The following is a 26,249-nucleotide window of genomic DNA, read 5'->3' on the forward strand; positions in this document are numbered from 1 at the left end:
AGTCACACTTCTCTGAAGTCTCTCAGCCCCACTCACCTCACAGAGTGTTTGTTGTGGGGGAGGAAGGGGAAGGAGAATGTTTGCCACTTTGAGACTCCTTCGGGTAGTGATAAAGCGGGCTATCAAATCCAAACTCTTCTTCTCTTCTATTTATCTCTTTTTCTGTGGTTTTAAACATAGGTTTTATAGGAAGGGTCGTAGCTCAGTATAGATCACCTGCTGCTTTGCATGCCAGGTTCCATCCCGGGCATCTCCAGGTAGGTCTGGGAGAGAATCTTGCTTTGAAACCCTAGATGGACCCAGTGTTCTGACTCGGTATAATGGAACTTCCTAGTTTCCTATAGTTACAGATTAAAATGTTTTCTGGCTCCTACTTTAGAGATCATAAATTTCTAAAATCTCTGTAATATTACTTTGCCATTATGCTCTTTTCACTGTAGGTTGCGTTGCATATGAAATACTGAATTCCTAACGATAACGAAAGCTGTTATATATTCTAAATCAAGCTGTCATATATTTAAAATTGTCTACATGGTTGACACGACAGTTCTGACATTTGCTTTAGAGTCTGGCTGGCTCCAGAGATTGATAAGGTTGGGCAAATGCAAGGGCCCAGCTTATAAAAATTCTCTTGATGTAATTCGTTATTTGGCAGGCTTTTTGGAGATTTAAGTATGAAGGCTGGATACAGCGCCATTTCTCTGTCCAAAACCGCCTAGTGAGGTGAGATTCAAACTGGAAATTTCCCAATCCTTGTAGTTTTAAGATATTCAAAATGCGTGCCATAAATTCCTGGTGCTGCATTTTAAATTTGTGCTAAACATTGTTACTGTTTTTTTATTTAGTTTTGACAGATTTTATTTTTGTCATTTCTTTTACCATAGCGAACGTGGAAATGGGTATAACTTGGATGCAGGCTTCGGTTCATGCCGGCACTTTGGATCCACCTCTTAGTGCTTGTCCAGTTGGTAGCGAACTCTTAATGTGGATGAAGTTGTGTATCTTCATTTCAGGAACCACTAGTATGACTAGCTGGGTACTTTGTCTGTCCAGGCATGTTTAAAAGGTTTCAAAAATTTAACGGTAGCTGTTTGTCATATTCACTGTTCTCCTACATTAACCCAAATATTATATGACGTTTGCAGTACGTTCAATAGACTTTCGGAGATGACACTTGAAAGTAAATAGAGGATTGTTTACACAATAAACAGTTTATTCAAACCATTGATGTGCTGCCATTTGCTCCGTGCCAGAAATCCAAGATGGCAAACTATAAGGCTTAGCATTGCAGTATAGCATAATTTAAATACTGTGTGCAGTTATAATTTTTTTTTAAAAAAAATCCAGATTGCATCAGTGCAACAATAAAATGATATAAAAATCACGCCTAACCCTAACAACAAAAGCCTTCCTAAAATGAAAGCTCTTACTTACTTTTAAAGAAGGAAGAGTTGAGGTTACAGCAAACCTCCCTGAGGCAGAAGTCTGAATATTATCACCAAAAAAGAGGTCTAATTTCAGAGAGTAGGGGGAGCAAGACTTTGATGATGACTTAAGCATCTGAACAGGTTCATACTGGGGACAAGTGGTCTCTTTCAGTTATCTGGCTCCAGACCATTTTCAGATTTTATAGGTTAATGCCAGTACTTTGAATCGGGTCAGAAAAACAACTGGAAGCCCATGAAGTGCACTTTCTTATTTTTATTCTATGTACATCACTATTACTATATCTGTCTCTCTATATCATCCATCCATATCTCTCTCTCTCTCTCTGTCATCTATCTTCAGCCTTTGTATGCTGTTGCATAACACAAAGTTCTGTGCAACTTACAATAAAAATAATGTAAATATAAAACATAAAGCATAAAATCAAAGCGAAACAAATACAGCAAAAACATTTGCACACAGCACACTCAAGATGATTATTTAATTAAAAACTGAGAGGTCTGGAGCACACCATTTTTTTTTTTTGGAAGGCATGAGTAAACAGACAGGTGTTCAGCTGGGGCCAGATTGGCCACATCAGACTGTGCCAGGCGAGTGTACTATAACTGGCATAGCCATTACCAAAACCACCCTCTTCCTGCTGGTAACCTGCCTTAAGTTATTTGGGGTGAGGAAGATGCATCCCAAGCAGGGTCTCCAAAGAGGACCTTAAGGTTTGTGTAGCTAAATGTGGGAGAAGGTGGTCTTTCAGGTAACCTCATCCCAAACCACTTTTTTAAAGATGAAAGCCAATATTTCATTTTGGGCCCAGAAATGGACTGGAAGCCAGCACAGCCAGCCAAAAGCACAGTTTCTAGACTTGCTTATATAGGCAGCCCTACATACAGTACACTGCTATGGTAAGTGGGAAGTTACTAGATTGTGGGAAATTGTAGTCAAGCCAACTCGATCCAGACAAGGTTGGTGCACCAGTTGAAGCTGCTAAAAGACACTTCAAGCTGCAGATGCTACTTGAGCTTCCAACAACAGTGCTTTACTAAGTGGATTACTAATCACCCCTAGATGGCACCCCCATCTAGAACAGACTGGACATCATTCACTTGGGTGGTTGGTTGGATGGATGAGCAACCAACCCACAAGACATTGTTTTTATCTCGATTGGAACGTGTTTTATTCACTCTTTATCTAGCCAGTTCATCCAACCCATGCCCAAGCGCTGCTTCAGGACAACCACAGCATTTTCAGCGTCTGATGAAAGAGAGAGATTAAAGTGGAGTGTCATTTGCATACTGGTGACACCTCAGAACTGATCTCCAGATGACCTAGTATTTCATGTAGATGCTAAACAGCATGGGTGAAAGAACAGAACCCCGCTGAGCATCAAAGCCACTACTGCCAAGGGCTACAGCAATAATCCCCCAGCACTATCCTCTGGACATAGCTATCCCAAAAGGAGCAGAATCACCAAGCAGTGCCTCCTGTCTCCCAGACGTAATGTAGAAAGCATGTACAGAAGGCTGATTGTATCAAAAGCTACTGAGAGGTCCAGGAGAATCAATAAAGAAGCAGCCCTCTTGTCTTTTTCTCAACAAAGGTCATGCCAAGCATAGTTTCTGCCCCAAAACTACCCCTGAAACCCAACTAAAAATCCAAAAGTGTGATTAGTGTAATCCAAATGTTTCTTATTACTGATGTATTGATGTACTGATCTTTTGATCACCTTGGCCAGGAAGCAATGTTCACCCCTGACTTACAGGCTAGATTTCTTCAGGGGTAACATAATGCGCGGGTGGCGCTGTGGGTTAAACCACAGAGCCTAGGGCTTGCCGATCAGAAGGTCGGCGGTTCGAATCCCCGCGACGGGGTGAGCTCCTGTTGCTCAGTCCCAGCTCCTGCCCACCTAGCAGTTCGAAAGCACGTCAAAAGCGCAAGTAGATAAATAGGTACCGCTCTGGCGGGAAGGTAAACGGCGTTTCCGTGCACGGCTCTGGTTTGCCAGAAGCGGCTTTGTCATGCTGGCCACATGACCCAGAAGCTGTATGCCGGCTCCCTCGGCCAGTAACGCAAGATGAGCGCTGCAACCCCAGAGTCGTTCACGACTGGACCTAATGGTCAGGGGTCCCTTTACCTTTAACATAATAATGGCTTATTTTAAAGAAGCTGAGACTGTTTCCTCCATCAGACATGTACAGCCCCCGTGGACCCACTCCCTGCTAGACAGAATAAGCAACGGATGGCAAGAGTCAAGTATACAAGTGGTTGACCAGACTCACCCAGGCACCTTGTCCACATCCTCAAGCTCGTCACTCAGAGCCATTCCACAAAACCAGATCAGACACTTCCACGATTGACACTACTTTAATTGTGGAGCCCAAGTCATGATGAATGCAGGCGACTATCCTCGGAGCGTCTTGCAAACTCAACACAGCTTTCTACAGTTGGTTCTGCTATCTCTTCCCTGGGCCATATTTCAAAAGGTCCTACACCACGTTGGAAAGCTCCTCCGGACAACACTGAAAGGGTGCAATGGGGGGAGGAGGAGGAGAACGGTTTCTACACTTCCATCACTAACTCCAGAGTGGACTGATAATAGTCTCTCGCTCCAGCCAGACTGTCGTGAGCCTTTTCCCACTTGTGACCCCGCTGTATTCCTGCTTGCTTCATTGCCCTCTGTTCCGGTGTGTACCAAGATGCTGCGTGGATTCTGCTCAGCAAAAGAGGGCACCCGGGAGCAGTAATGGCAACCACCTAAGTAATCCCTGAGTGCAACTAGGGTTTCAGCAGCTATTCCAACCATAACTGCCAAAAAATATCCCAGAGCCCTTAGGAATTTATCTGTCTTTGGGAAGGGGGCCCCATTTCACAAGGCTCCCCCAACTGCAGAGGGATAAAATCACGAAAAGCCTAAAACACATTCCATTATACTTTATGTGGAAACTTACTGGGAAAGTGTTATATAAATTGTGTAAATAAATGAAGTAAACTTGTTTATTTTTTATCTTTTGTAATTTACATTCTATTCCTTTATATCTCCAGGGGGGTTGACAGTGCAATTTAAAATAATGATGACAAAGCATACAAACTTAATATAGGAAACTGGAACAATGTCAGCATTTTGGTGGGACAAAAGTTTGGAGCTGGCTTGGACGAACGAAAACAAACCCTGGACCTTCTTGTTTGAGAATAGATATTAACCCATTTATTGATACTGTTTTCTGCTTGTGTTTATGTGTGTTAATTTAAGCATTTATATCCTACCCTCTTGATGCAGAAGCACCATTTAGGACAGCTTATAACATTTAAAATTGTGGGAATACGCTCCGACGCCTCCTGCGCGCAGCCGCTATCTTCCCGATCTTGTGCTGCCGGGCGCGGAGGAGAGAAAGAAGATCTGGCCGGGATCACGGAGCTGGAGTTAAGTTCCCTCCGCTCCAGGAAGCCCCCCTTACTAATGGTCCCTGAGGCTGTTTCCCGCCCGGAAGGGCTCTTTATGTTTGGTTGTTATTGGTTGCTCTTATGCTGATGTCGTTGTACAAATTATTAATAAAAAGCCCCTGCCTCTGTTAGGGGACGGGAGAGCTCACTCGCTACCATTGAGTGCACTACAAGCTATGACTGCAGTCCTTTTATTTTCGGCCGCCTTTGCTTCTTTAGCCACCTTCGCTTCTTCAGCCCTGAACCTCCTATCTTCCTCTCTAAATCTCACAACCTTCTGGAATTGTTGGAGCAGGTTACTCCAACATAAAATTGCATTTTCATAAAAACAATAAGAAAGAGGAACAGCAGTTAAAACGGAACACAAATACATTATCTGCCATGTACAATGAACCGTGGCCTGGAGAAAGTGCTTTTTAATTTTCGTGCAAGAGAATTCCTAGGATTTTTAGGGTTATGTAGATTTTGCACTTGTCAAATAAACATGGAGAAAATCTGAATTCTGTCAACTCCGTAAGTGTGCATGTTAAGGATATCACTCTCAGTGAAGGAGAGCTTCCCATATCAGGTAGCATATCTGGCCCACTTTTTGAGGCAATGCACATTCAATTTTTCTTCTTCTCGGGTGAGTTACTGTGCTGTCCTCACTCTGAGAAAAAGCTTTTCATAAGCTCTCAAAGCTGTATTCTGAACTCTCCTATCAGTTTCTACACTTGCATGTTGGAATCACGTTGTATATGCAGCCAGTTTGTAAGTTTTAAATACATTTAGCTAAATTTCATGATCTCAAATTTAACTGCCTGGATTTATGTCTTAGCATTTATTTCTCCCGAGCACCATCAAATGACTCTTTAACGCTTCTTTGGCTCCTCCCCCTGCCTCACTTCCCATTTCTTTATTGATACACCTCGTTACCTTGGCTCAGAACCAGATTCTATCATGGTCCACTAATATTTCATTGGATATTGTTTGGTGCTGTTGGCAGAGATTCTGCAGCACTGCTAAATCTACAAGGGGATTTCTGGCAGAACCACAGAGCCATCACCTTGAGCAGACAGGCCCCTCTTGGAACTTTCCCCTCTTCCAGTTTCTAATAACTATAATGATGAACTGAATCCAAGAATAGGTTTTTCCTGCTCCGTTCTCTTAGACAGCCTATCCACTAGAAAGCACCCATGTCAGAATATGAAACATTTCACTCACTGAGTATTTCACAGATGTTCCACTGAAATGTCATAAATGCTTTTTCTTTTTCGGACAATTTCCCTTTTGCTTATAGTAGAGCCTATCCGATAACAGTGGGCCACGAGCACTCATACTCGCAGTGGTCTTCTGTCACAAAAAAGGAGTTGGTTAAATGAGAATGTAAGAAGTTTTGGGCAGGATTCACCTAACAGAGGAAGCTCTGTGCCAGGACTTGCACTTTGCAAATGGGACTTTCCCCTCTCTCGTGGCTCTGGGGAGGTTGGGGGAACCCTTAGAACAGCATGGGGGACGGGGAAGAGAGGGGATTGTTGCATCTTGCAAGCTGCAGTGCTTGCACAAACAGTGTTTGGAAGAGTATGACATTGAATTCCACCTTTTATTAATTCTCCTTTAGATTTCAGACAGCCAAGGAGATGAGAGATCTGAATCTCCTTATGAAAGTGCAGACGAGGGGCTTGCAGAAGCCTCTCTGTCATCCAAAAAGTCTGACCGTGGAGGAGCAACAAGGAAAGAATACGTTTGCCAGGTAAGAGAGACGTCTCGTTTGCGTAGTAGGCGACAGGTTGCAGTTTTATGCACAGCCGTACCTTAGAAGTCAAAAAGCTTAGTTCCTGAAATGTTTTGCCTCCCGAACATCGCAAACCCGGAAGTGACTGTTCCAGTTTGCGAACGATTTTTTGGCTTCCTGCAGCCAATGAGAAGCCACACTTTGGTTTCTGAATGCTTTGGAAGCTGAACGGACTTCTGAAATGGATTCCGTTTGACTTCCAAGGTCCGACTGTACTCCGAAGTGATCTCAGTAACATGCACTGCTGTGTAGGCATAAATAGAATTGGGCAAGGTTTTAATTGCTCTCACAGAAGGATCAAAAAAGGTGGTTAATGAGTGGAGAGAAGAGGGTTTTCCTGCTCCTATGTTCATACATACAGGATTGGAAATGTGGTTTCAAATAAGTCATAAAACTGAGGAAGGTAGCTGAGAAGGAGAGAAACAGTTTATCAGTATCCTGTACCCTTTTTCAACTTTTTTTTTTCTTCTAGCTCTGTGAAAAGCCTGGAGACTTGCTGCTCTGTGAAGGACGGTGTTTTGGTGCTTTTCATGCAAGATGCACCGGGTTCTCTGGAAAGGCCTCGGAACACTTTATTTGCAGCGAATGCTCTTCAGGCAAGTCATGGCTCATGCATGCCAGCAATATTTGCATATGTTGTTTGAAGAAAGTTATCATTTGACGCCTTGCTTACCTGGAGGATAAGATTTCTGTTATCAAATTCACTCTAGTTTTTTCCCCCCCTTCCTGCAAAGAATCTCGTATCTCTTTCTTATTTGGGATTGGGAAGGATTTCCTCTGGTGTTCTCAGCTAGTGATCCTAAGGAGCTTTGCCTTCTCTTGCAAGTTTAGGATGTGGTTGAATTGCATAGGTAATCAGGAACAAGTTGCTCAGTAAACATTCCTTGCAGTGTTACTTTTTCCTGCTTGTGGTGCTTCGGGGGTGGATTGTGTGAACCTGCCTGTGGAAATGTTGTACAGTGGTACCTTGGTTCTCAAACCTAATCTGTTCCAGAAGTCCGTTCCAAAACCAAGGCATGCTTTCCCATAGTAAGTAATGCAAAATGGATTCATCCATTCCAGACTTTTAAAAACAACCCCTAAAACAGCAATTTAACATGAATTTTACTATCTAACGAGACCATTGATCCATAAAATGAAAGCAATAAACAATGCACTGCAGTCACACACACACAATCAATCAGTCAGTAGTTGAACCGGGTTCCACACAGTCACACACACACACAAAGAGCTGCAAATATAAAAATGCAAAAGAAATAGCAAAAACAGATAAATCTCAGTGTAACACTCAAAACGGAAGTGTAGCACTCAAAATGGAGCATGTTCAGCTTCCGAAAATAATTCGCAAACCGGAACACTTCCTTCTGGGTTTGCAGTGTTTGGGTTCCAAGTTGTTCAAGTACCAAGGCATTTGAGAACCAAGGTACCACTGTATACAGAGGCAGTGTGCCTCTCTCTGTTGTTGTTGTTGTTGGGAATCACAAGTGGAAAGAGCACGGTTGCTGTCATCACCTGCTTGTGGACTTCCCTTTGGTGTTGTGTTCCTTTCCTTATTATGCTGCTAAACACATTTTCAGTTTGGGATAGAAAATCTACCTAAATCCCCTGAGACATTTTAGACGTTCTAGAATCTGAATGTACTTTTGGAAAGCTATAATTTAAGGTAGATGTTTTGCCCTGACCAGGGTTATGGCCCACCCAGTCTTCTCTCATAATGGCTTTCATAGGGATTGGATTCATTTGCCTTTTGAGGGGGAAGGGGTGTCAGAAAGTGCATGTACTTCACGTAATAACTTAGTAATGTAAAACTGCATGCACTTTCTAAGCAAAATCCCTTATCTAAAACCTGGATAATATTGGGAATGTTTTTATCTGTAAGAAATTGAGCCCTGCTTGCACATCATGGCAGGGCAATGAAAGGTAGGAAAACTTAAGATACCAGGTAGCTTACTGGTGTATAAATAGTGCACCTGCTAAAAAAAGGTGGCTGAATAAAGGTGGAAACTGCCTTTACTGATAGAGGCATTTAGGATCTTGGTCTTAAATATTCATTGGAGATGGATTAGTGAAGAAGTACATGGGAAGACTTAATCAATGACAATGTTGAGTAGGTGTTGTGGCGGCTTTTTAATTTAGAAACTTCAGTTTCTGATGTTTTAATTAATTACCAATAGAAGTAAGGTGTTTTTGCATTAGTCTTTAGAGTTTAAAAACATTCAACTTGGTTTTTAATTCTTTTTTATTAGGTGTTCACACATGCTTTGTGTGCAAAGAGAAAAAATCAGTAGTGAAACGCTGTATTGTATCCCACTGCGGAAAATTCTACCACGAAGCTTGTGTGAAAAAGTTTCGCCTCACGGTGTTTGAGAACAGGGGTTTCCGGTGCCCTCTCCACAGTTGCGCAAACTGTCATGTTGCTAACCCTTCAAATCCCAAAGTATCCAAAGGTATTTATTTTCTGTTACTTCCCCCACCTTACATATTTAAAGTACTGTCGCAGAGGCGATTCACGCACCACGTTATCCACAGCCTAGATGCTACTGCCATTTGTCATGTGAACACTCACGGAATAGCATGGAAGAGTTTCCATGCCAGAAGCAGAAGCTCTCAGAAATAACTAGTGCTAGGATAAAACTCCATATACAGTGGAGCCTCTACTTACGGATGTAATCGGTTCTGGAGGTTCATCCGTAAGTCGATCCAGGTTGCTGGTAGAAGCGCCGTTGTGCGCAGGCGCGAATTGCGGCAAACCCGGTATTTACTTCTGGGTTTGCCGCGGTCGCAACTTGGATCAGGCCCAAGTAGAGGCAGTCGTAAGTAGAGGTTCTACACAGTATTGGGAATTTCCACATGGCCATTAAGAGCGAAGCCAGGAGGTGGATAAGTCCTGTTTTGTCGGATGAATGTCATCTGAATGAGTTCTTTGCTACAAAACGGAAGCTGAGTGCCCAATCTTCCTCTACACACAGAGGGGAACAGAGGCGTCTGATGCTCGTCGCTGCTCATTGTACTATCATCCCATGGTTTGGGAGGATTGTCAGAACTGAACCATTATATTTATAAATACTATTTAAAGAGAATTATTTGCATGGTCTCGTCATGCAGGTTGGGGCTGGCGTCCTGATGGGACTTTTCTGTCCCATAACTGATTGCTGTGAACAGTTTATTGATGGACAGGACACTGTGAGGATGATGGGCATAAAATGGGGGAGAAGACGGTTATAAAAAGGCTGAAGGAAGAGTGGAAATAATTTTCAACTTCTATATGCGGACTGCTATTTCTCCCATCTGAACATACTTGACGATAGTTTGCATATGTGATCTTAAAATGTCACAGAAATTCCGGGGAGTGGTAAATAGTAGAGATGAGTTCAGTTTCTACTTTGCAGAGCAGTAGAAAACCAAGCTATCCTTGCCTTTTAATGGTCAGCGTGGAATGAGGCAAGAATAAGTTTCCAAAGGGAGGCCATAAATCATTAAGTATTCAACAGAGGTGGAAGGTTAGAAGCTGTTAGTTTTGCAAACATGCAGAAGTTGTCATATTGACTCCAGCATGTGAATGACTTTCCTTCGATAAAATTACTAAGACTTGGATTTTAAACTCTTATTTCTTATAGCAGGCATCCCCAAACCTGGCCCTCCGGATGTTTTTTGGGACTACAATTCCCATCATCGCTGACCACTGGTCCTGTTAGCTAGGGATGATGGGAGTTGTAGTCCCAAAACATCTGGAGGGCCAAATTTGGGGGTGCCTGTCTTATAGTTATGCTCAGTATAAATACCTGTTTCACTTTACTGCCTTATGCAGCGTAAGACCTTTTAGAGCAGGAATTGCTCAGTTCCTTGAACTCGTTGGAATTTTTAGGGCAAGTCTCCTACATTTTGCATTAATTCCGTTAACAGGAATTTGCAAGATTAGCACTGAGAGTTGATGCAAACGAAACGCTAGACAACGTATCACATTCATTAAATACTCATCCTGTTGTGCACCACGTAACTTTTTGCCACACTTCTGTTTTGCATCAGTTTGCTGGCGTTGAGGAGTATCTCTGCCCCTGGATCCTACTTCAGCTACAGTACACTAAAGCCCATACCTTAGCGCTTGCTTGCTGATATGGTTGCCTTAGGGTGGGGGCATTGAAATCATTGTGCCAGAGCAGCCTTACTAGCCAAAAGGCTGCTCATCTTTTAGTTGGGAGCAGAGAAGGCAAAGGAGCTTCCTGCTTTTGCTCATTCGGTGCAGATCAGTGCAAATTAAGATTGAGTGCCGTCCGAATGCAGTGGACCTGCGCCGTAAGATTTCCCACGTGAACCGTGGCCATTGGCAATGAAATTTCTCATTGATTCCCCAACGTTTTCAGTCCCATCTTCTTGAAGGGTAATGCGCATGTCTTGGGACCGCCTCTCTTGGTATGTCCCGTGTAGGACCTTAAGGTCCTCAAATAATAATCTTTTGGAGGTCCCGAGCAACAAAGATGCTAGGTTGGCCTCAACTAGGGCCAGGGCCTTCTCAGTATTGGCCCCGACTTGGTGGAACAGTCTATTACAAGAGACCAGGGTCCTGCGGGATTTGGCATCTTTCCGCAAGGCCTGCAAGACGGAGCTGTTCCACCTGGCCTTTGGGTTGGTTTCTGTGTGATACTTATGCTTCATTCTTTTATTGGTGGGTTATTTGAAAATTGAGACTGCAGTTTTAATATTGAATTTTTAAATTTGTATTTTAATCTGTTATTTTAAATTGATTGTGTTTATGTTTTTGCTGTGATTTTAATTAGTGTTAGCCGCCCTGAGCCCGGTTTTTGGCTGGGAAGGGCGGGGTATAAATAAAAATTTATTATTATTATTATTATTATTATTCTTTGTTGTTTCCGCCAGGCAAAATGGTGCGTTGCGTCCGCTGCCCTGTGGCTTACCACGCTGGAGACGGGTGCGTTGCTGCAGGGTGCTCAGTGATCACTTCCAGCAGCATAGTTTGCACCAACCACTTCATTGCCACTAAAGGGAAGAGTCATCATGCGCATGTCAATGTAAGCTGGTGCTTTGTATGCTCGAAAGGTAAATAAAGGAGAGTCTTTCTTTCTTCTAAAAGGTAACGGGCATTTAAATTTCACTGTTTTGAAAAAATTACTATATATTGAAGCTGTTAACTCCAGTAAGTTTCCTTTCCTTAAAGTTCGTTTATTATATTTGAACAACTTCCTTTGCCGTTCCAAAATGTGTGTGTGTGTGTTGTGAGGGGAGACCGCATTTAGAACCCAGGAATTTGCATGTTCCTGCATTGCAGGGGGTTGTTTGCACTAGGTCAGGCATGTCCAACCAGTAAATCGTGATCTACCAGTAGATCCCCAGCTGATCCTGGGTCCTGTATACCTGAAGGAGCGTCTCCACCCCCATCGTTCAGCCCGGACACTGAGATCCAGCGCCGAGGGCCTTCTGGCGGTTCCCTCACTGCGAGAAGCAAAGCTACAGGGAACCAGGCAGAGGGCCTTCTCGGTAGTGGCGCCCGCCCTGTGGAACGCCCTCCCTTCAGATGTCAAAGAGATAGACAACTACCAGACATTTAGAGGACATCTGAAGGCAGCCCTGTTTAGGGAAACTTTTAATGTGTGATATTTTAATGTACCGTATTTTTCGCTCCATAGAACGCACCGGACCATAGGGCGCACCTCATTTTTAGAGGAGGAAACAAGGAAAAAAAATATTTTTCTGGTTTTCCTCCTCTAAAAGCCCTTTTTGTGTTTGTTTATTTTTTGAGGATCAGCTAAAAGTTTTGCAGCTTTTTTTGCAAAGGGAAAAGCCCTGGCTTTTTTGAGGATCAGCTAAAAGTTTTGCAGCTGTTTTTGCAAAGGCAAAAGGCTTTTTTTAGGATCAGCTAAAAGTTTTGCAGCTTTTTTGCAAAGGGAAAAGCCCTGGGTTTTTTTTTTTTTTTTGAGGATCAGCTAAAGGTTTTGCAGCTTTTTTTGCAAAGGGGGAAAAGCAAAGCTCCTTTTGCAAAGGGGGAAAAGCAAAGAGGAAAAGCCCCATTTTTATGAGGTTTAACTCACATTTCTGAAAAATCTTAAGGAAAGGCTGATTAGATTATCCAGACAGATAATCTAATCAGCCAGTCACATGTCCTGGGAAAACAAACAACCTCCCTCTGCAGCACATTCAACAAAGGAGGGCGGGGCTGATCAGCTGCTGAACGGGGTCCTTTCAACACTCCCTTTTCTCTTTGTAAAATAAAAAGCATGATCCTCTTTTGGCCCCTGGGCAATTCAGCTCCAGGGACCACCATTCGCTCCATAAGACGCACAGACACTCCCCCTTACTTTTCAGGAGGGAAAAAGTGCGTCTTATGGAGCAAAAAATACGGTATTTGATTTTTGTTGGAAGTTGCCCAGAGTGGCTAGGGAAATCCAGTCAGATGGGCGGGGTACAAATTATTATTATTATTATTATTATTATTATTATTATTATTATTATTATTATTATTAGATGGCGGGGACCCTTGTTGACCGTAGGATTAAACAAAGTTTACCAAAAGTTAGCAAACAAAAGCTGAAGAACTCTGGGCAATCCTACCCTCAAAAAGCTCAGCAACTCTGGGTTCAAAAACTCTGGGCAATCCACCCACCCCACGCACGCTCCTCCCTCCAATGACAATGGTTTGACCACTGCCAGTTTTTTTATACTGAGAGTAGATTGCAGTCTCTTGGGAGTTGGACGTGCCTGCACAAGGTGAAATTCGGGATCCCTTCCAACTCTACAATTCTATGTCTAAATGTATCAGTGCATGGAGCACTTGCAGTAAGGCAGGCACGTGTCCTTTTATTACAGTTTTATTGAGGTTAGAGAGGGCATAATATATCCTCTTAGGAGATGGTTTTGTCCTCAGTCTTTGCCATAGATTCTATAGAGTCCCTTCTCAGTATCTTCCTTGAGGGAACCAATGATTATAGTACTGGACCGTTAAGAAAACACCTGGCCATTGTCATGTGCACCAGGGTATATGGCCTGGTTGATGCCTGTATAAGTGACTGTCTTAGAACCACATCTAACCTACATTGAGATATAAGTCTCTCTCAGGTGTCTTATAATTGTTAGTTTTAGCTTACCATTTTTACACAATTAGTTTCACCGAGGTTGTGAATTTGTACAAAAATCCTTCGCATTCTGTCATATTGGTTGGTTGACCATAATAAACGCATGGTTAAAAATAAAAGCAACAAGGTTTGAGGATTGCAGTAATAATCATTCATTCATTCATTCATTCCCTGCCCATCTGGCTGAGTTTCCCCAGGCTCTCTGGGCAGCTCCCGACAACAACAATAAGGGTTCAAACATTAAAAACATGTATTGTGACAAATACACAAAGGTTTGTGGAAGCTGCCTCTTTCCGCAGACAAAAATGCATTCATAAGAAATAGAACCACTGCTGTGACTGAACAGTTTTCTTGATAGCTCTTGCCTGCCTGCCACTGCCATGTGGCCCTTGGAAGGTTCCCCATGAAGAGATGTGCCCCCCCCCAGGCTAGAAAAGGTGTTCCACCCCCACCCACCCCAGAAGTTGCATTACCTCTGGAGGCATCTGGGAGGCCAGGTGTTCAGGCAGAGAGAGTCCCAGGCTCCCTTTCTCGTCCCGTCAGGTGACTTGTGCTGCCGACCGTTCAGCAAGTGCATTGCTATTTAAATGTGGGTTGCAATTTCTTTTATTGCAGGGGGAAGCCTTTTATGTTGTGAATCTTGCCCTGCAGCGTTTCACCCGGATTGTTTAAACATTGAAATGCCGGATGGAAGCTGGTACTGCAACGACTGCAAAGCAGGAAAGAAAATCCATTTTCAGGATATTATTTGGGTCAAACTGGGAAACTACAGGTTTGGACTTCTAAAAATAGAATGAATATTCGAAGTGGCCTTTATTTTTATTAATGCATGCTTGTATCCCGCCCTTTCCTTGAGGAGCTTAAGGCAGGGGGAATTCCTGTTCGAGCCCATTCATGATGGGGCTGAGATTCAATAACCTTTTATTGGTTTGCTTCAGAGAGAACGAGGTTCTCAGATTCTCCCTTCTTCTTTTGGGGTAGGTGGTGGCCCGCAGAAGTTTGCCATCCCAAAAACGTCCCTCCAAATATCCAGAAAATGAAGCATGAGATTGGAGAGTTTCCTGTGTTTTTCTTTGGCTCTAAAGATTATTACTGGACGCATCAGGCTCGCGTGTTTCCCTATATGGAAGGAGACAGGGGAAGTCGGTACCAGGGAATTAAAGGAATTGGAAAAGTCTTCAAAAATGGTATGGCTATTTAATCATTAAGCTAAAAACAGAGTACAGTGGTAACTTGGTTCTCCGTTTCAGAAGCCCGTTTGGGTTCTTGCACTCAGCGGAAGCCATATCACATGTTTGGGTTCTGAGAAACCATTGAAAACGGAAGCATTTACTTCTGGCTTTTCTGCGTTCGAGAACCGAAACATACGACAACAGAGGTGTTCGGGAACCGAGGTTCTACTGTACCATAGGTGCCAGCTCCCTGGGGACCTGGGTGCCCAAGCACCAACAAAATTCCCCATGAAGGGACCCACAAATTTCGGTGCCAAGGTCATGCACCATGATTGCAGAGCCAAGCTGTCGCTCCTGCAGAGTACTGTAATACAGTGTGATAGTACTATTTTTAAAATAAAACACCATTGCACTTCAGCCACGAACCGCAATGCTATAAATGGATTGTAAGGGTTACTGAGATAATGCGTGTAATGCAATTTGAACCATCGAAAGCGCTGTAAACACTAAGGATGCCAGTTACAGGTGGGTAGCCGTGTTGGTCTGCCATAGTCGAAACAAAATAGAAAATTCTTTTCAGTAGCACCTTAGAGACCAACTGTGTTTGTTCTTGGTATGAGCTTTCGTGTGCATGCACTTCGTATCTGAAGAAGTGTGCATGCACACGAAAGCTCATACCAAGAACAAACACAGTTGGTCTCTAAGGTGCTACTGAAAAGAATTTTCTATTTTGTTTCGACTAAGGATGCCAGTCATTGTCTGAAGGTGCAGGTCCCTACTGCCAGACTAATATTTTATCTTTCAAGCAGTTAAATGATGTGTTTACGGTCACTGTATGGAGAAGTCTCTCACTGGTTCATTTGTATGTTCTGTTTACTCATTTGTATTAGATTTTACTATTACGTTGTATGTTTTTAGGCTGTGTTGTTAACTGCATTAGGAACTCTTGAGGGTGTGGTGGGATAATCAGCAAATACATAAATATATTACTTAAAAAGAGTCTTAGGCACTGATTTCCCACTTCCTAAAGTCCTCATAGTGGAGTTTCTTTAATTTGAAACCTGACATTTAACATGGATGTCAACCTCAAAGATAATATGAATGAAGTGCTGCTGGATCAAACAATTGAGGCACAAATATCCAAGCACTTCCCTCAAATCCTGTGAGTGGGCATGCACATAATCTCTTGCCTGCGTATTATACGTTAGAGGGTAGGGTATGTTCATGTGGATAAAATATTTGTTCCTACAATTCATGCAAATAGTTTATTTTTAAAGCTTTGCAAGAAGCCGAAGCCCGTTTCCGAGAGATAAAGTTCCAGCGGGAAGCCAAAGAAACGCAGGAAAATGAGCGCAAACCTCCCCCTTACAAACACATCAAGGTAAGCTGCTTGAGGGCAGGCGCTGTTCCTTGGATCTGTCCTGGAAGCTTAGTTCACCTGTTCTTTAGGACACAATCCTAACATGCAGCCCATTGCTGTGTCCCAAGACCTTTTGAACTGGGACCAATGGATGTTCCCCTGGGGAACATTTTTCAAGCCCCTGTTCACAGTTGACCCTGAATATGGCACTTTGGGGAGAGCCTTGCATCAGTCATAAGGCCGAAGAAATAAAAGGCAGTCCTTCAGTTCCCTTATCCATCTAGTTTGGGAACACAACATGTTCATAGATAAATTGAGGGTTTTAATCTCATTGGAATATTAGAGAAGAATATATAAACCTGTTGCTAATTAAAATCCACATTTGAACGGAGGAGGAACAAACCAAATCCTTACCCAAAACAATATTGTTCTTCAGGAATGGTATGTGATTTTTATATGACTAGTTAATCTGTGAGTTTTAGAGTTGTTCACACACCCAACTCAGGGCTCTAATCTGTCCCTCATCTAGCCCTGAATCAGTGTGTGTCTGGGGGATGCTAAAGTTTAATTGTGATTTATTGGGTCCATCTTGATTCAACATGCTATCTGGCATCCAAATGTAGGCAAAGATTGCTGCCTGTCCCTCTGGAACCATTGTCCTGAGTTAGGTTACATTAACTTCAGAAGCATCCATGCTGGTTCTGGTTGTAACCGCCACACCAAATTTGACAAAGTCACGTCAAACTGGGTGGAAATATCTTCAGTGGCATACAAATCAGCACAGTTTGGACACTTAAAGCGAAGTCACGCCAAAGTCATGTTTCAGTCCGCCATCTTGATTCAAAATGGCACCTGGTATCCAAACATAAGACAAAGACTGCTGGTTCTCCCTCAAGAATCCTTGTGCTGAGTCAAGGGACAATATTTTCAGAGGCATCTGAATTGGTGCGTGTTGGAACTATAAAGCCAAATTGGGAGACAGTATCTTCAGAGCTGGCCAAATTGGTGCAGGTTGGGTTCATTATGCCAGATTTGGCAGTGTGCTGCCAAAAGGGGCTATGATATCTTCAGAGGCATCCAGATTTGCAGTTTGGGTCAGGCAAAGTCTCACCAAAGTCACTACAGGTTAATTTGAACTGGTAGCCAGCACCCCAACACCAATGAAAAGTGCTTCTCCCACCTCAGGTACATTCATGCCAAGTTTGAAATTTAAACATTTTAGTCCTGTCACACCAAAAATCAAGCAAAGTTGTATTTCAGAGCGCCATGTTGATTGACAATTGCCTGAAATGGAATTGACTGCTGCTTCCAAGATTAGTTTGGGATGTGTATGTGTGTGAATTTTAGAGATTAAATGAGTTGGAATATAGATTGCCTTTTTGAGAAATAATAGCCAATAACTGCTTCATTGTTGTTGTTTTTTAAATATGTTATTCAGGTAAATAAGCCTTTTGGAAAAGTTCAGATTTACACTGCTGACATTTCTGAGATTCCCAAATGCAATTGCAAACCCTCTGATGAGAACCCCTGTGGTCTTGATTCAGAGTGTCTAAATCGGATGCTAATGTATGAATGCCACCCACAAGTATGTCCGGCCGGAGAGCGCTGCCAAAACCAGTGTTTTACCAAGCGCCAGTATCCTGAAACGAAGATCATCAAGACTGATGGCAAAGGATGGGGCTTGGTTGCAAAGAGAGACATTAAAAAGGTATGTGTTGAGTGAGTTGGGTCCATTCATGGGAGCCTCTTGTGATGCTTCGCTTTGGAACAAGGAAGAATTCTTCCCTGTACACGTAGCATTGGGTTCTCTGTTTTGCCTCCTCTAGGGCCACCTTCCTAAACTAGTGCCCCTCAGATGTCTTGGGCTCCGTCATCCATCATCCTAGGGTTGATGGGAGTCGTGATACAGAACATCTAGGGGACACGAGGTCTAGAAAGGATTATCTAAGAGCATCAGTGGTTGCCATAGGCCCAAGAATGGGCCTTTCCTGTGGTGACTCCCTGTTGATGGAATGTTCTCCCCATGGAGGTTCATCTGGTGCCATTATACACCTTTAGGAGCCAGGTGAAAACATTCATTTTCAACCAGGGCTTTGACTGGTTTTTAATGTGTTTGGGGCAGGGGGTTTATTGATTTGTTTTGTTTGTTTTTTCCCTTATGTCTTGTGTTTGTATCTTGTATTTTTATTTTAAAAATCAATAAAATATGGGAGGAAAGAGAATGGGGGATTATAAAGGGAGATGAGATGGATAAGACTCATTATAGATTTAATTAAAAATTTTAATCTCCCTGCTTCAAAAAGACCATACATGATTTTGTTCCTTTCTGTTGTGTTTTATGCTGTACTTAATATTTTGGTTTTGTACGATTCTTATTTTGATACGTTATTGTATATTATTGGGTGGCGTGCTGTTATTTATTTTTTTAAAAAAATTATCTATTCCTCAGGGTGAGTTTGTGAATGAGTACGTTGGGGAGTTAATTGATGAAGAGGAATGCATGGCAAGAATCAAGTTTGCTCAGGAAAACGATATCACCCACTTTTATATGCTTACTATTGATAAGGTATAGTATTTTAAAATGTCTTGGTTTGAATCTCATGGTTGACCTAGATAAAAGGAAAAAACACAACTATCGTAAACCATTGTGATCGGTGGCAGCAAATCCATTTGTCAAAAGCTGCCTCGGGGTTCTTCTAAAACAGGCGTTTATTTTGGAATTAAGATAAGATTTCTTTATTGTCATTGTACAAGTACAACGAAATTGGATGCCATTGGTGCTGCTCTTGTACACAAGGTTTTTTCCCCTATTTTTATTATGTATTTTGTGTTGTGTTTTTTTTAGTATTGCAATTTTATGTTGTTTAACTGCCCTGAGATCTATGGATACAGTATCCATACTAATGGGCAGTATACTACTAATCCTAATCCTAATCCTAATACTTCAGTTTCGTCCTCACCTGAGCAGAACCTGCTGTTATGTGACTACTAGCCCAAATGATATGAGTGTGTCTATTGCAGGCAGTAGGGACATCCAGATTTCAACAACCCCAAACCCAGGAGCTGTTCTTCCATGATCTCCACACAGTATGTGTGGGAGAATACCTCAGGCAGGAGAAATGGGGAGCACAGGGAAGGTCTGGTGCTTCTTTCACCCCCTTCCTCTCTGCCTGACTAATTCGTCTTGACTGCTAGAACAGAAGTTCCTCTGGCAGTCCTGCAGAATTCATCTTAAGGCTCCCTTCTCCAGAGCACCGCTTACCTGAGCATGTCAAGCTGTTTCGTAGGGGCATATGCCTCTTGATCAGCAAACTCTTTCAGCAGGGGGCTGGTCCACTGTCCCTCAGACCTTGTGAAGAGCTGAACTATATATTTTTTTTGGGGGGGGTGAACTCCTATGCCCCACAAATAACCCAGAGATGCATTTGAAATAAAAGGACACATTCTACTCATGTAAAAACACGCTGATTCCCGGACATCCGCAGGCCGGATTTAGAAGGCGATTGGGCTGGATCCGGGCCTTAGTTTGCCTACCCATGGGCTACAGCAGGCATAGGCAAACTCTGGCCCTCCAGATGTTTGGAGCTACAATTCCCATCCCTGACCACTGGTCCTGTTAGCTAGCAATGATGGGAATTGTAGTGCCAAACATCTGGAGGGCCAGAGTTTGCCTGTGCCTGGGCTACAGCAGTGCAGCATCTGAGCCACCTAGCAAAGGAGACTTAAAATATCTACAAAGGTAAAGGGACCCCTGACCATTAGGTCCAGTTGTGTCCAGCTCTGGAGTTGCGGCGCTCATCTTGCGTTACTGGCCGAGGGAGCTGGCATACAGCTTCCGGGTCATGTGGCTAGCATGACAAAGCCGCTTCTGGTGAACCTTACCTATTTATCTACTTGCACTTTTGACATGCTTTCGAATTGCTAGGTTGGCAGGAGCTGGGACCGAGCAACGGGAGCTCACGAATTGCGGGGATTTGAACCACTGACCTGATCAGCAAGCCCTAGGCTTTGTGGTTTAACCCACAGCGCCACCCCCGATATTCCAAGATAAACTAACGCACGGTGTCATTATAATTCTTCCTGCCAAATTCTCAGACCCTCCACCCCCAAGCAAAGCAATAGGTTGACTGCATTTTCATCTCCTGCTCTGTATAATTTTGGAACGCTGTCGCTTACGGGATTCAAAAACTATTAGTACATTTATCTTTTAAGAGTCTAATATTGAGTAAAGCTATGCCGATTTTAGTTACACAAAAGATACACAAATCAAGACTTCTTTTGAAAGATGCTTCCAATGGTGCTGTTCCTGTCTCTTTTTATAATCTGGGAAGAGTCGGTAAATGTAGTACAGTTACAACCAGGATATGTTGGGAGTTTGCCTGCCTATTTTAGCATTGTGTTGGTGTGAAGAGCTACAAATTCAACTCGACCTGTATGGTTAGATCTGCCGGAGCAACGCTTGCATTGCTGTCAAACCAAATCCCGTCTGGTTCTATTCCCGACTTTTAGGACCGCATAATTGACGCCGGACCCAAAGGAAATTATTCCCGGTTTATGAACCACAGCTGCCAACCAAATTGTGAGACTCTGAAATGGACCGTACATGGCGACACTCGTGTAGGACTGTTTGCTGTGTGTAGTATTCCGGCAGGTACATACGAACGTTAGGACGGCAGAATCGATTTCCGCAGCTCAGAGCCTTGTGTAAAAAGTGTACTCCATAGTTTTCACAGGCTTCTTAATTTACTCCAGTGTCGGGACCAGTTCCGCATGTGTGGTGGACCTGCCTCGGTCACCAGAAATGCACAGGAGATCCTGCTTCCCACAGCACCTCCGTGCGCAGATCAAGCTTTGCTTTGGAACCGACGTAAATCACTTGCATGCCTTTTGATCTCCCCTCTCTCTGAATAGAACTTTTACAGTACAGTATACAAAATAATATTTCCTTTGGAATCAGTAAATGTTTCCCAGAAACAGAGATAAAAATTAAGATATATTTAGCTTTTTAGCTGTACGTTCACAACTTTCCTAAAACGCAAGGATGTGAACCATGAAACTTTAAAATGTAAAACTTCAAAACAATATAGCACTGGGACACGAAAAGGAGACAGGCGAGCGAAGAAAGGAATAGGTTGAAATACAGTGTTAAAATCTTAATAACCATCGCATGGTTGCTCTTGCTTGTTTATCTTCAGTTCCCCTTTCTGTCTCTTACACTGTAGTTGCTCCTATATTGCCATGGGAGGGGGGTTTCCAGTGGAAAAGGTGTGCAGTTTCAGTGAAAAATCTTATCTTGTTTTTGCTTACTCAGGGACAGAATTGACTTTTAATTACAATCTTGACTGTCTGGGCAATGAAAAAACAGTGTGTAAATGTGGTGCTCCAAACTGTAGTGGTTTTCTTGGAGACAGACCAAAGGTATGTATTATTATTATTATTATTATTAATTCTTTTGTTACAACTACTATTATTAAATATAAATGCTTCCCTTCATCCTAAGATCACAGGGCAGTTTACAACATGCAGAGTGAATAAAGGATACAATGCATTCATGTTTTCACTTAGTTTCTATTTCACCCACCCCAGGTTCTCAGGGTGACATATGATATGTGGAAATTGGTGCTCAGTTAGGGCCAACACTCCCTACCTGAGTTCTTAAGAAGCTACATTGTAGGTTCCTCGGGTCAGTGAAAATAAAACAGAGGACAACCAGGCAAAACCCCAAAGCAAAGCAGGCTGTTAAGCCTTTTATCGTTTATTTGTCACAACAAAGATTCGACCTCTCTTAACGGCAACGAGAAACCCAAGACAAAGGCTGTTTTGTCTGTTAAAGGTTTACACTTGGCATGAAACAGCAAGAAGTCCCACCCACAAAAGTGGGTAATCGAAGAAACGCCACAAAATTAGGAGGGTTTACTGTGGGTCAGGGAGGTCAAAATATAATGTGTCAATCAAAGCATCTGGAATTGGCAAGTCTCGCACCTTTTCAGACAGAATTTACCGTATTTTTGCTCCATAAGACGCACCTAGTTTTTAGAGGAGGAAAGGGGGAAAGCCCCGGTTTTTGAGGATCAGCTCACAGTTGTTTAGCTTACTTTGCAAAGGGGGAAAATCCTGTTTTTATGGGGTTCAACTCTTTAGGAAAGGGAGCCATTTCTACAGTTTCCAGACAGATAATCTAATCAGCCAGTCACATGTCGCTGGGGAATCAAACAGTCTCCATCTGTAGAACATTTAACAGTGGAGGCCTGAAAAATGCGTCTTATGGAGCGTAAAATACGGTGCAGGTGACATTTAGAGCAGCCAACATGATTGGTACATACTGGTCAGCAGATAGTTTGGTCAAACATAGTCAATACACTGTTGGAGGAACTCTGCCCAAATGCTTCTCCTGGAAGCTGCAGCCTACATGACTCCCTCAGGGTGGATTTGATTTAAATCAAATCAATTCAAGTTTAAGAAAATACGAGCCTGCTGGACTGGACCAGTAGCCCACCTAGTCTAGCGTGCTGTTCTCACAGTGGCCTAACTAAATGCTTATTGGGAAACCTGCAAGCTGGACAGGAGCACCACAGCACCCTGCCCACCTGAGATGCCCAACAGCTGCCATTCAAAAAACATACTACCTCCAACATGGAGCTGGAACAGAAGCATCACGGCTGGTAGCTGCTGATAGCCCTTTCCTCCATGAATTTGTCTTAATCTTTTAAAGCTATCCAAGTTGGTGGCCATCACTAGAGCACACCCCAGCCTTCCGATATTTAGCTTCGCCAGAGGTCCATGAGTTCAAGTGTTATGAGAGACAGAGAAAAACTTCACTGTGGCCACTTCCTCCATGCATTGTTTTATAAACTTCTGCCAAGTCACTTCTTCCTCATCTAGTTTGTCAAACGCTGGTCAGAAATATAAAATATTTGAGAAAAGCGGCTGAACTGCTAGAGAGGTCCAGTGCAACTCAGGTTTGAGTCCAGCAACCTACCCATTCTGGGGTTTCCTTTTTTGCTCCAGATCTTTGCAGGCAGGTGTTCAAGGCTTGTGAGAAGTGATTTCTGCAGTTTCTCTTGGGAAGCTGTAACTGCAATGCACTGCCTTTTTTTTTTTTTTTAAAGAATTCATCCTCTAATGCTTCGGAGGAGAAAGGAAAGAAAACCAAAAGAAGAGCGAGGAGACGCAAAACAAAGAACGAAGCAAGGAAAAAATCTGAGGATTACTGCTTCCGTTGCGGTGACGGAGGCCAACTTGTATTATGTGACCGAAAATCTTGTACCAAGGCTTACCATCTCTCGTGCCTTGATTTGGTGAAACGCCCTTTTGGTGAGTAAAAGTGAAGCCATGACTTAATGGGCTGCTCCCCCTTGTCTTTCCTTTTGAAAGGACAGAGGGAAAGCTGAAGCAGCCTTTACTTTCACTTTCTTTTAAAACTGGCTTCCTAAACCACTACCCACCCTAGTCTGGACTTTATCACAAACTCTGGCTGGTTTGAACAAGACACCTTCCATAACACGTCGTTTGGAGTTGCTTGTAGGGAAGCTGCCCAGAGTTTGTGAGCCAGCGGTGATCTCTGGCCTGGGTGATGCAAACAAGCTGACTTCAAGGGCGACAGGGTGCTGCTGAGGTTGTTCTCTCAGGAAGATGGAGTAGGGCGAGCATTGGAGCCAAGGGCTCATGCCCTGCTGGCTTGCATAGGTGACCCTAATTTCATGTGGGTGGTAAGGAAGATTAAAAGCAGAAAAGGGGTGGCAGAAAGAGAGGGAGAAAATGGACCTGTGGCCCCTGGCATACCTACCCCCCCCCCCAGGGAGTGCTCCACCATGGCACTGAAATTGTGAGTCCAGGATCAAGTGCATTCCTAGAAATAATAGCCCAACCATCTTTTGCCACTGCCTTTTAGGAAAACTTGAGTAGATATTATCTGCCCATGCTTTGGTGAAACACACATATATATGAATGAGGGGGGGGCTCTTTAATGACTGCCTTACAAGCTCAGAACTTGGTTCCACAACTTTTATTTTATTTGAGACAAGAATATTCCCTTAACGCAGTTGTTTCTGAATTGACTCCTGTACCCTTTTTCTGCTGGCAGGAAAATGGGAGTGCCCTTGGCACCACTGCGATGTTTGCGGCAAGCCTTCTGTCTCCTTCTGCCACTTCTGCCCAAACTCTTTTTGCAAGAACCATCAAGACGAGACAGTGCTCGATTCTAACTTAACTGGACAGTTGTTCTGCTCCGACCACATTGGGGAGAATTTTGCTGAAAAGAAGGCCAAGAGACCCCCTAGGAAACTGGCCGCGCTGAAGTGCAAGCGGAGACAAAGAAACAAATGGAAGAGGAAGGAATGTAAATAGTTACGAACTGCAGTTCCTGCTGCCAACGCTGTCTTGTAGATAAGTTGTGAATAGGGTCAGGGAAGGACACGTCTTTTACATACATTCTGCAGGAATTGGGTTTGGAGCAGATCATTTTTAATCCACTGAGCCAACTGCAGCAGTCTGTTCTGTTGCTTCTGCACTGATCATGAACTGTGTGGCATGCCAAGTTCAGCCACTTTCAGGACAAATCAGGTTTACTCTTCAGCAATAATGACAACACTTGAACTGTTAGGAGTGAAAAACAATTCATTCCAGAACTTCCTAGTTGGAGGTGTGTTAATTTCCAACCAATTAAGGCGTATATGCATAGCTTTTTGAAATAGTAGTCACCACCCAGCAAGCGTTTTAAGAAAGACATGATTAGCCTTTAAAGCAAAGCGTTGTGCGTAGAGCTGCCTATATTACCTGCATTAAGTGAGGCATATGGACATCACACATTTGAGAGGCACAGAGCTCAGTATAACCATATGCGTTGAGCTTTGTCCAGAAGGATGTCTGGTTTGCTTTGGATTTTATTTTTGTTTTTTTGTAATATTCTGCCAAGGAACAAGAACATGATGGAAACAGGCAGCATACCACAACAAAAGCTTTGAAAGAAAGAACTGTCTCCTGTTGAGTTTCAAAGAAGGAAAATGATACCGTGACCTAAGTCCACTTTAAATCGATATTAAAATCTATGCCCTTTTTTTAGATTGTATTTGCATAATAAAAGCCTTTTAAAAAAAACCAAACTAATGCTCATTAACTCTTTTTTTTAAAAGCCAATACTGGGGGGTTTTTTGTACCAAGGTGGTGATGAAAAAGAAGAAATTAACCAGCAGCTTCTAAAATAATACTGGTGGTATTCAAAAAAGTTTTACTCAAGTAGGCCAATTGAAATTCATGGACCTAACTTAGAATAGACTCACTGAAATTAATGAACATTGCTGAGTAAAACTTACTTGCCGTTGCCCTGTGACATGAGTGATTTTATTTTCTGTTTCTTAATTAGTGTTTCTAAATTTTGTTATCAGTCCTTTGGCAGATGCAAACAGTTACACAGACAATTGGGTTCCTTTCCTGTTAACTTTTTGCCAGTTTGAATGTTGTTGATATTTTTCTCACTTTATAATTTAAATAAATATAGTCTGCCATCTTTTAAAAAACTGGACATTTTAAAAGTTTAAAACGTCAAATAAAAAGTGTGGCCATTTCATGTTCATGGAATGAGCAGCCTTGTACTGAACTGCAAGGAACGAAGTTGACAGCCCAAGGTGTAAGCTAGAAAGACGAATCTGAAAGTATAAGGCATAATAGTGAAAAGTTCTGCTAACTGCCACTCAGCCATATGAATCTACTTGCAATTTTAACACGAGAGGTTTGACTGCCTCAGAGCATTGTATTCCAGTTTCAAGCTGCCACAATTTGACGTAACCCTAAATTAGCACAATCGGAATTTGGGGCTATCGCAGCTGTCTTGTAATGAACCAATAAATCTCTTGGTATTCTTTTACCGAGAACTTGAGAAATACAGAATGTTACATTAGACCTACCATGAAGCTCCATTTTCTGCAGGGAATGGAGGAGAACCTGGAATGGGTTGTCCCGCTTGCCTGGCTTACATGCAA

The 26,249-nt window shown here is 42.8% G+C and overlaps 1 protein-coding gene across 1 annotated transcript in view; it reads left to right on the top strand.

Annotated features, from left to right (window-relative positions):
* Positions 1 to 25,359, top strand: part of NSD2 (nuclear receptor binding SET domain protein 2) — a 52,668-nt gene extending 27,309 nt beyond the window's left edge. The window contains exons 10-22 of the mRNA XM_033148417.1: positions 6,482 to 6,613; positions 7,128 to 7,251; positions 8,902 to 9,102; positions 11,531 to 11,710; positions 14,356 to 14,512; positions 14,722 to 14,927; positions 16,190 to 16,293; positions 17,711 to 17,980; positions 18,722 to 18,838; positions 20,782 to 20,923; positions 21,584 to 21,690; positions 23,382 to 23,586; positions 24,356 to 25,359. Of these exons, the coding sequence (XP_033004308.1) occupies positions 6,482 to 6,613; positions 7,128 to 7,251; positions 8,902 to 9,102; positions 11,531 to 11,710; positions 14,356 to 14,512; positions 14,722 to 14,927; positions 16,190 to 16,293; positions 17,711 to 17,980; positions 18,722 to 18,838; positions 20,782 to 20,923; positions 21,584 to 21,690; positions 23,382 to 23,586; positions 24,356 to 24,618 (2,208 nt within the window). The 3' untranslated portion in view covers positions 24,619 to 25,359. The remainder of the gene's footprint in view (positions 1 to 6,481; positions 6,614 to 7,127; positions 7,252 to 8,901; positions 9,103 to 11,530; positions 11,711 to 14,355; positions 14,513 to 14,721; positions 14,928 to 16,189; positions 16,294 to 17,710; positions 17,981 to 18,721; positions 18,839 to 20,781; positions 20,924 to 21,583; positions 21,691 to 23,381; positions 23,587 to 24,355) is intronic.
* The last annotated feature ends 890 nt before the right edge of the window (positions 25,360 to 26,249 follow it).

The sequence above is a fragment of the Lacerta agilis genome, chromosome 5, assembly GCF_009819535.1.
Source record: "Lacerta agilis isolate rLacAgi1 chromosome 5, rLacAgi1.pri, whole genome shotgun sequence".
Classification (NCBI taxonomy): Eukaryota; Metazoa; Chordata; class Lepidosauria; order Squamata; family Lacertidae; genus Lacerta; species Lacerta agilis.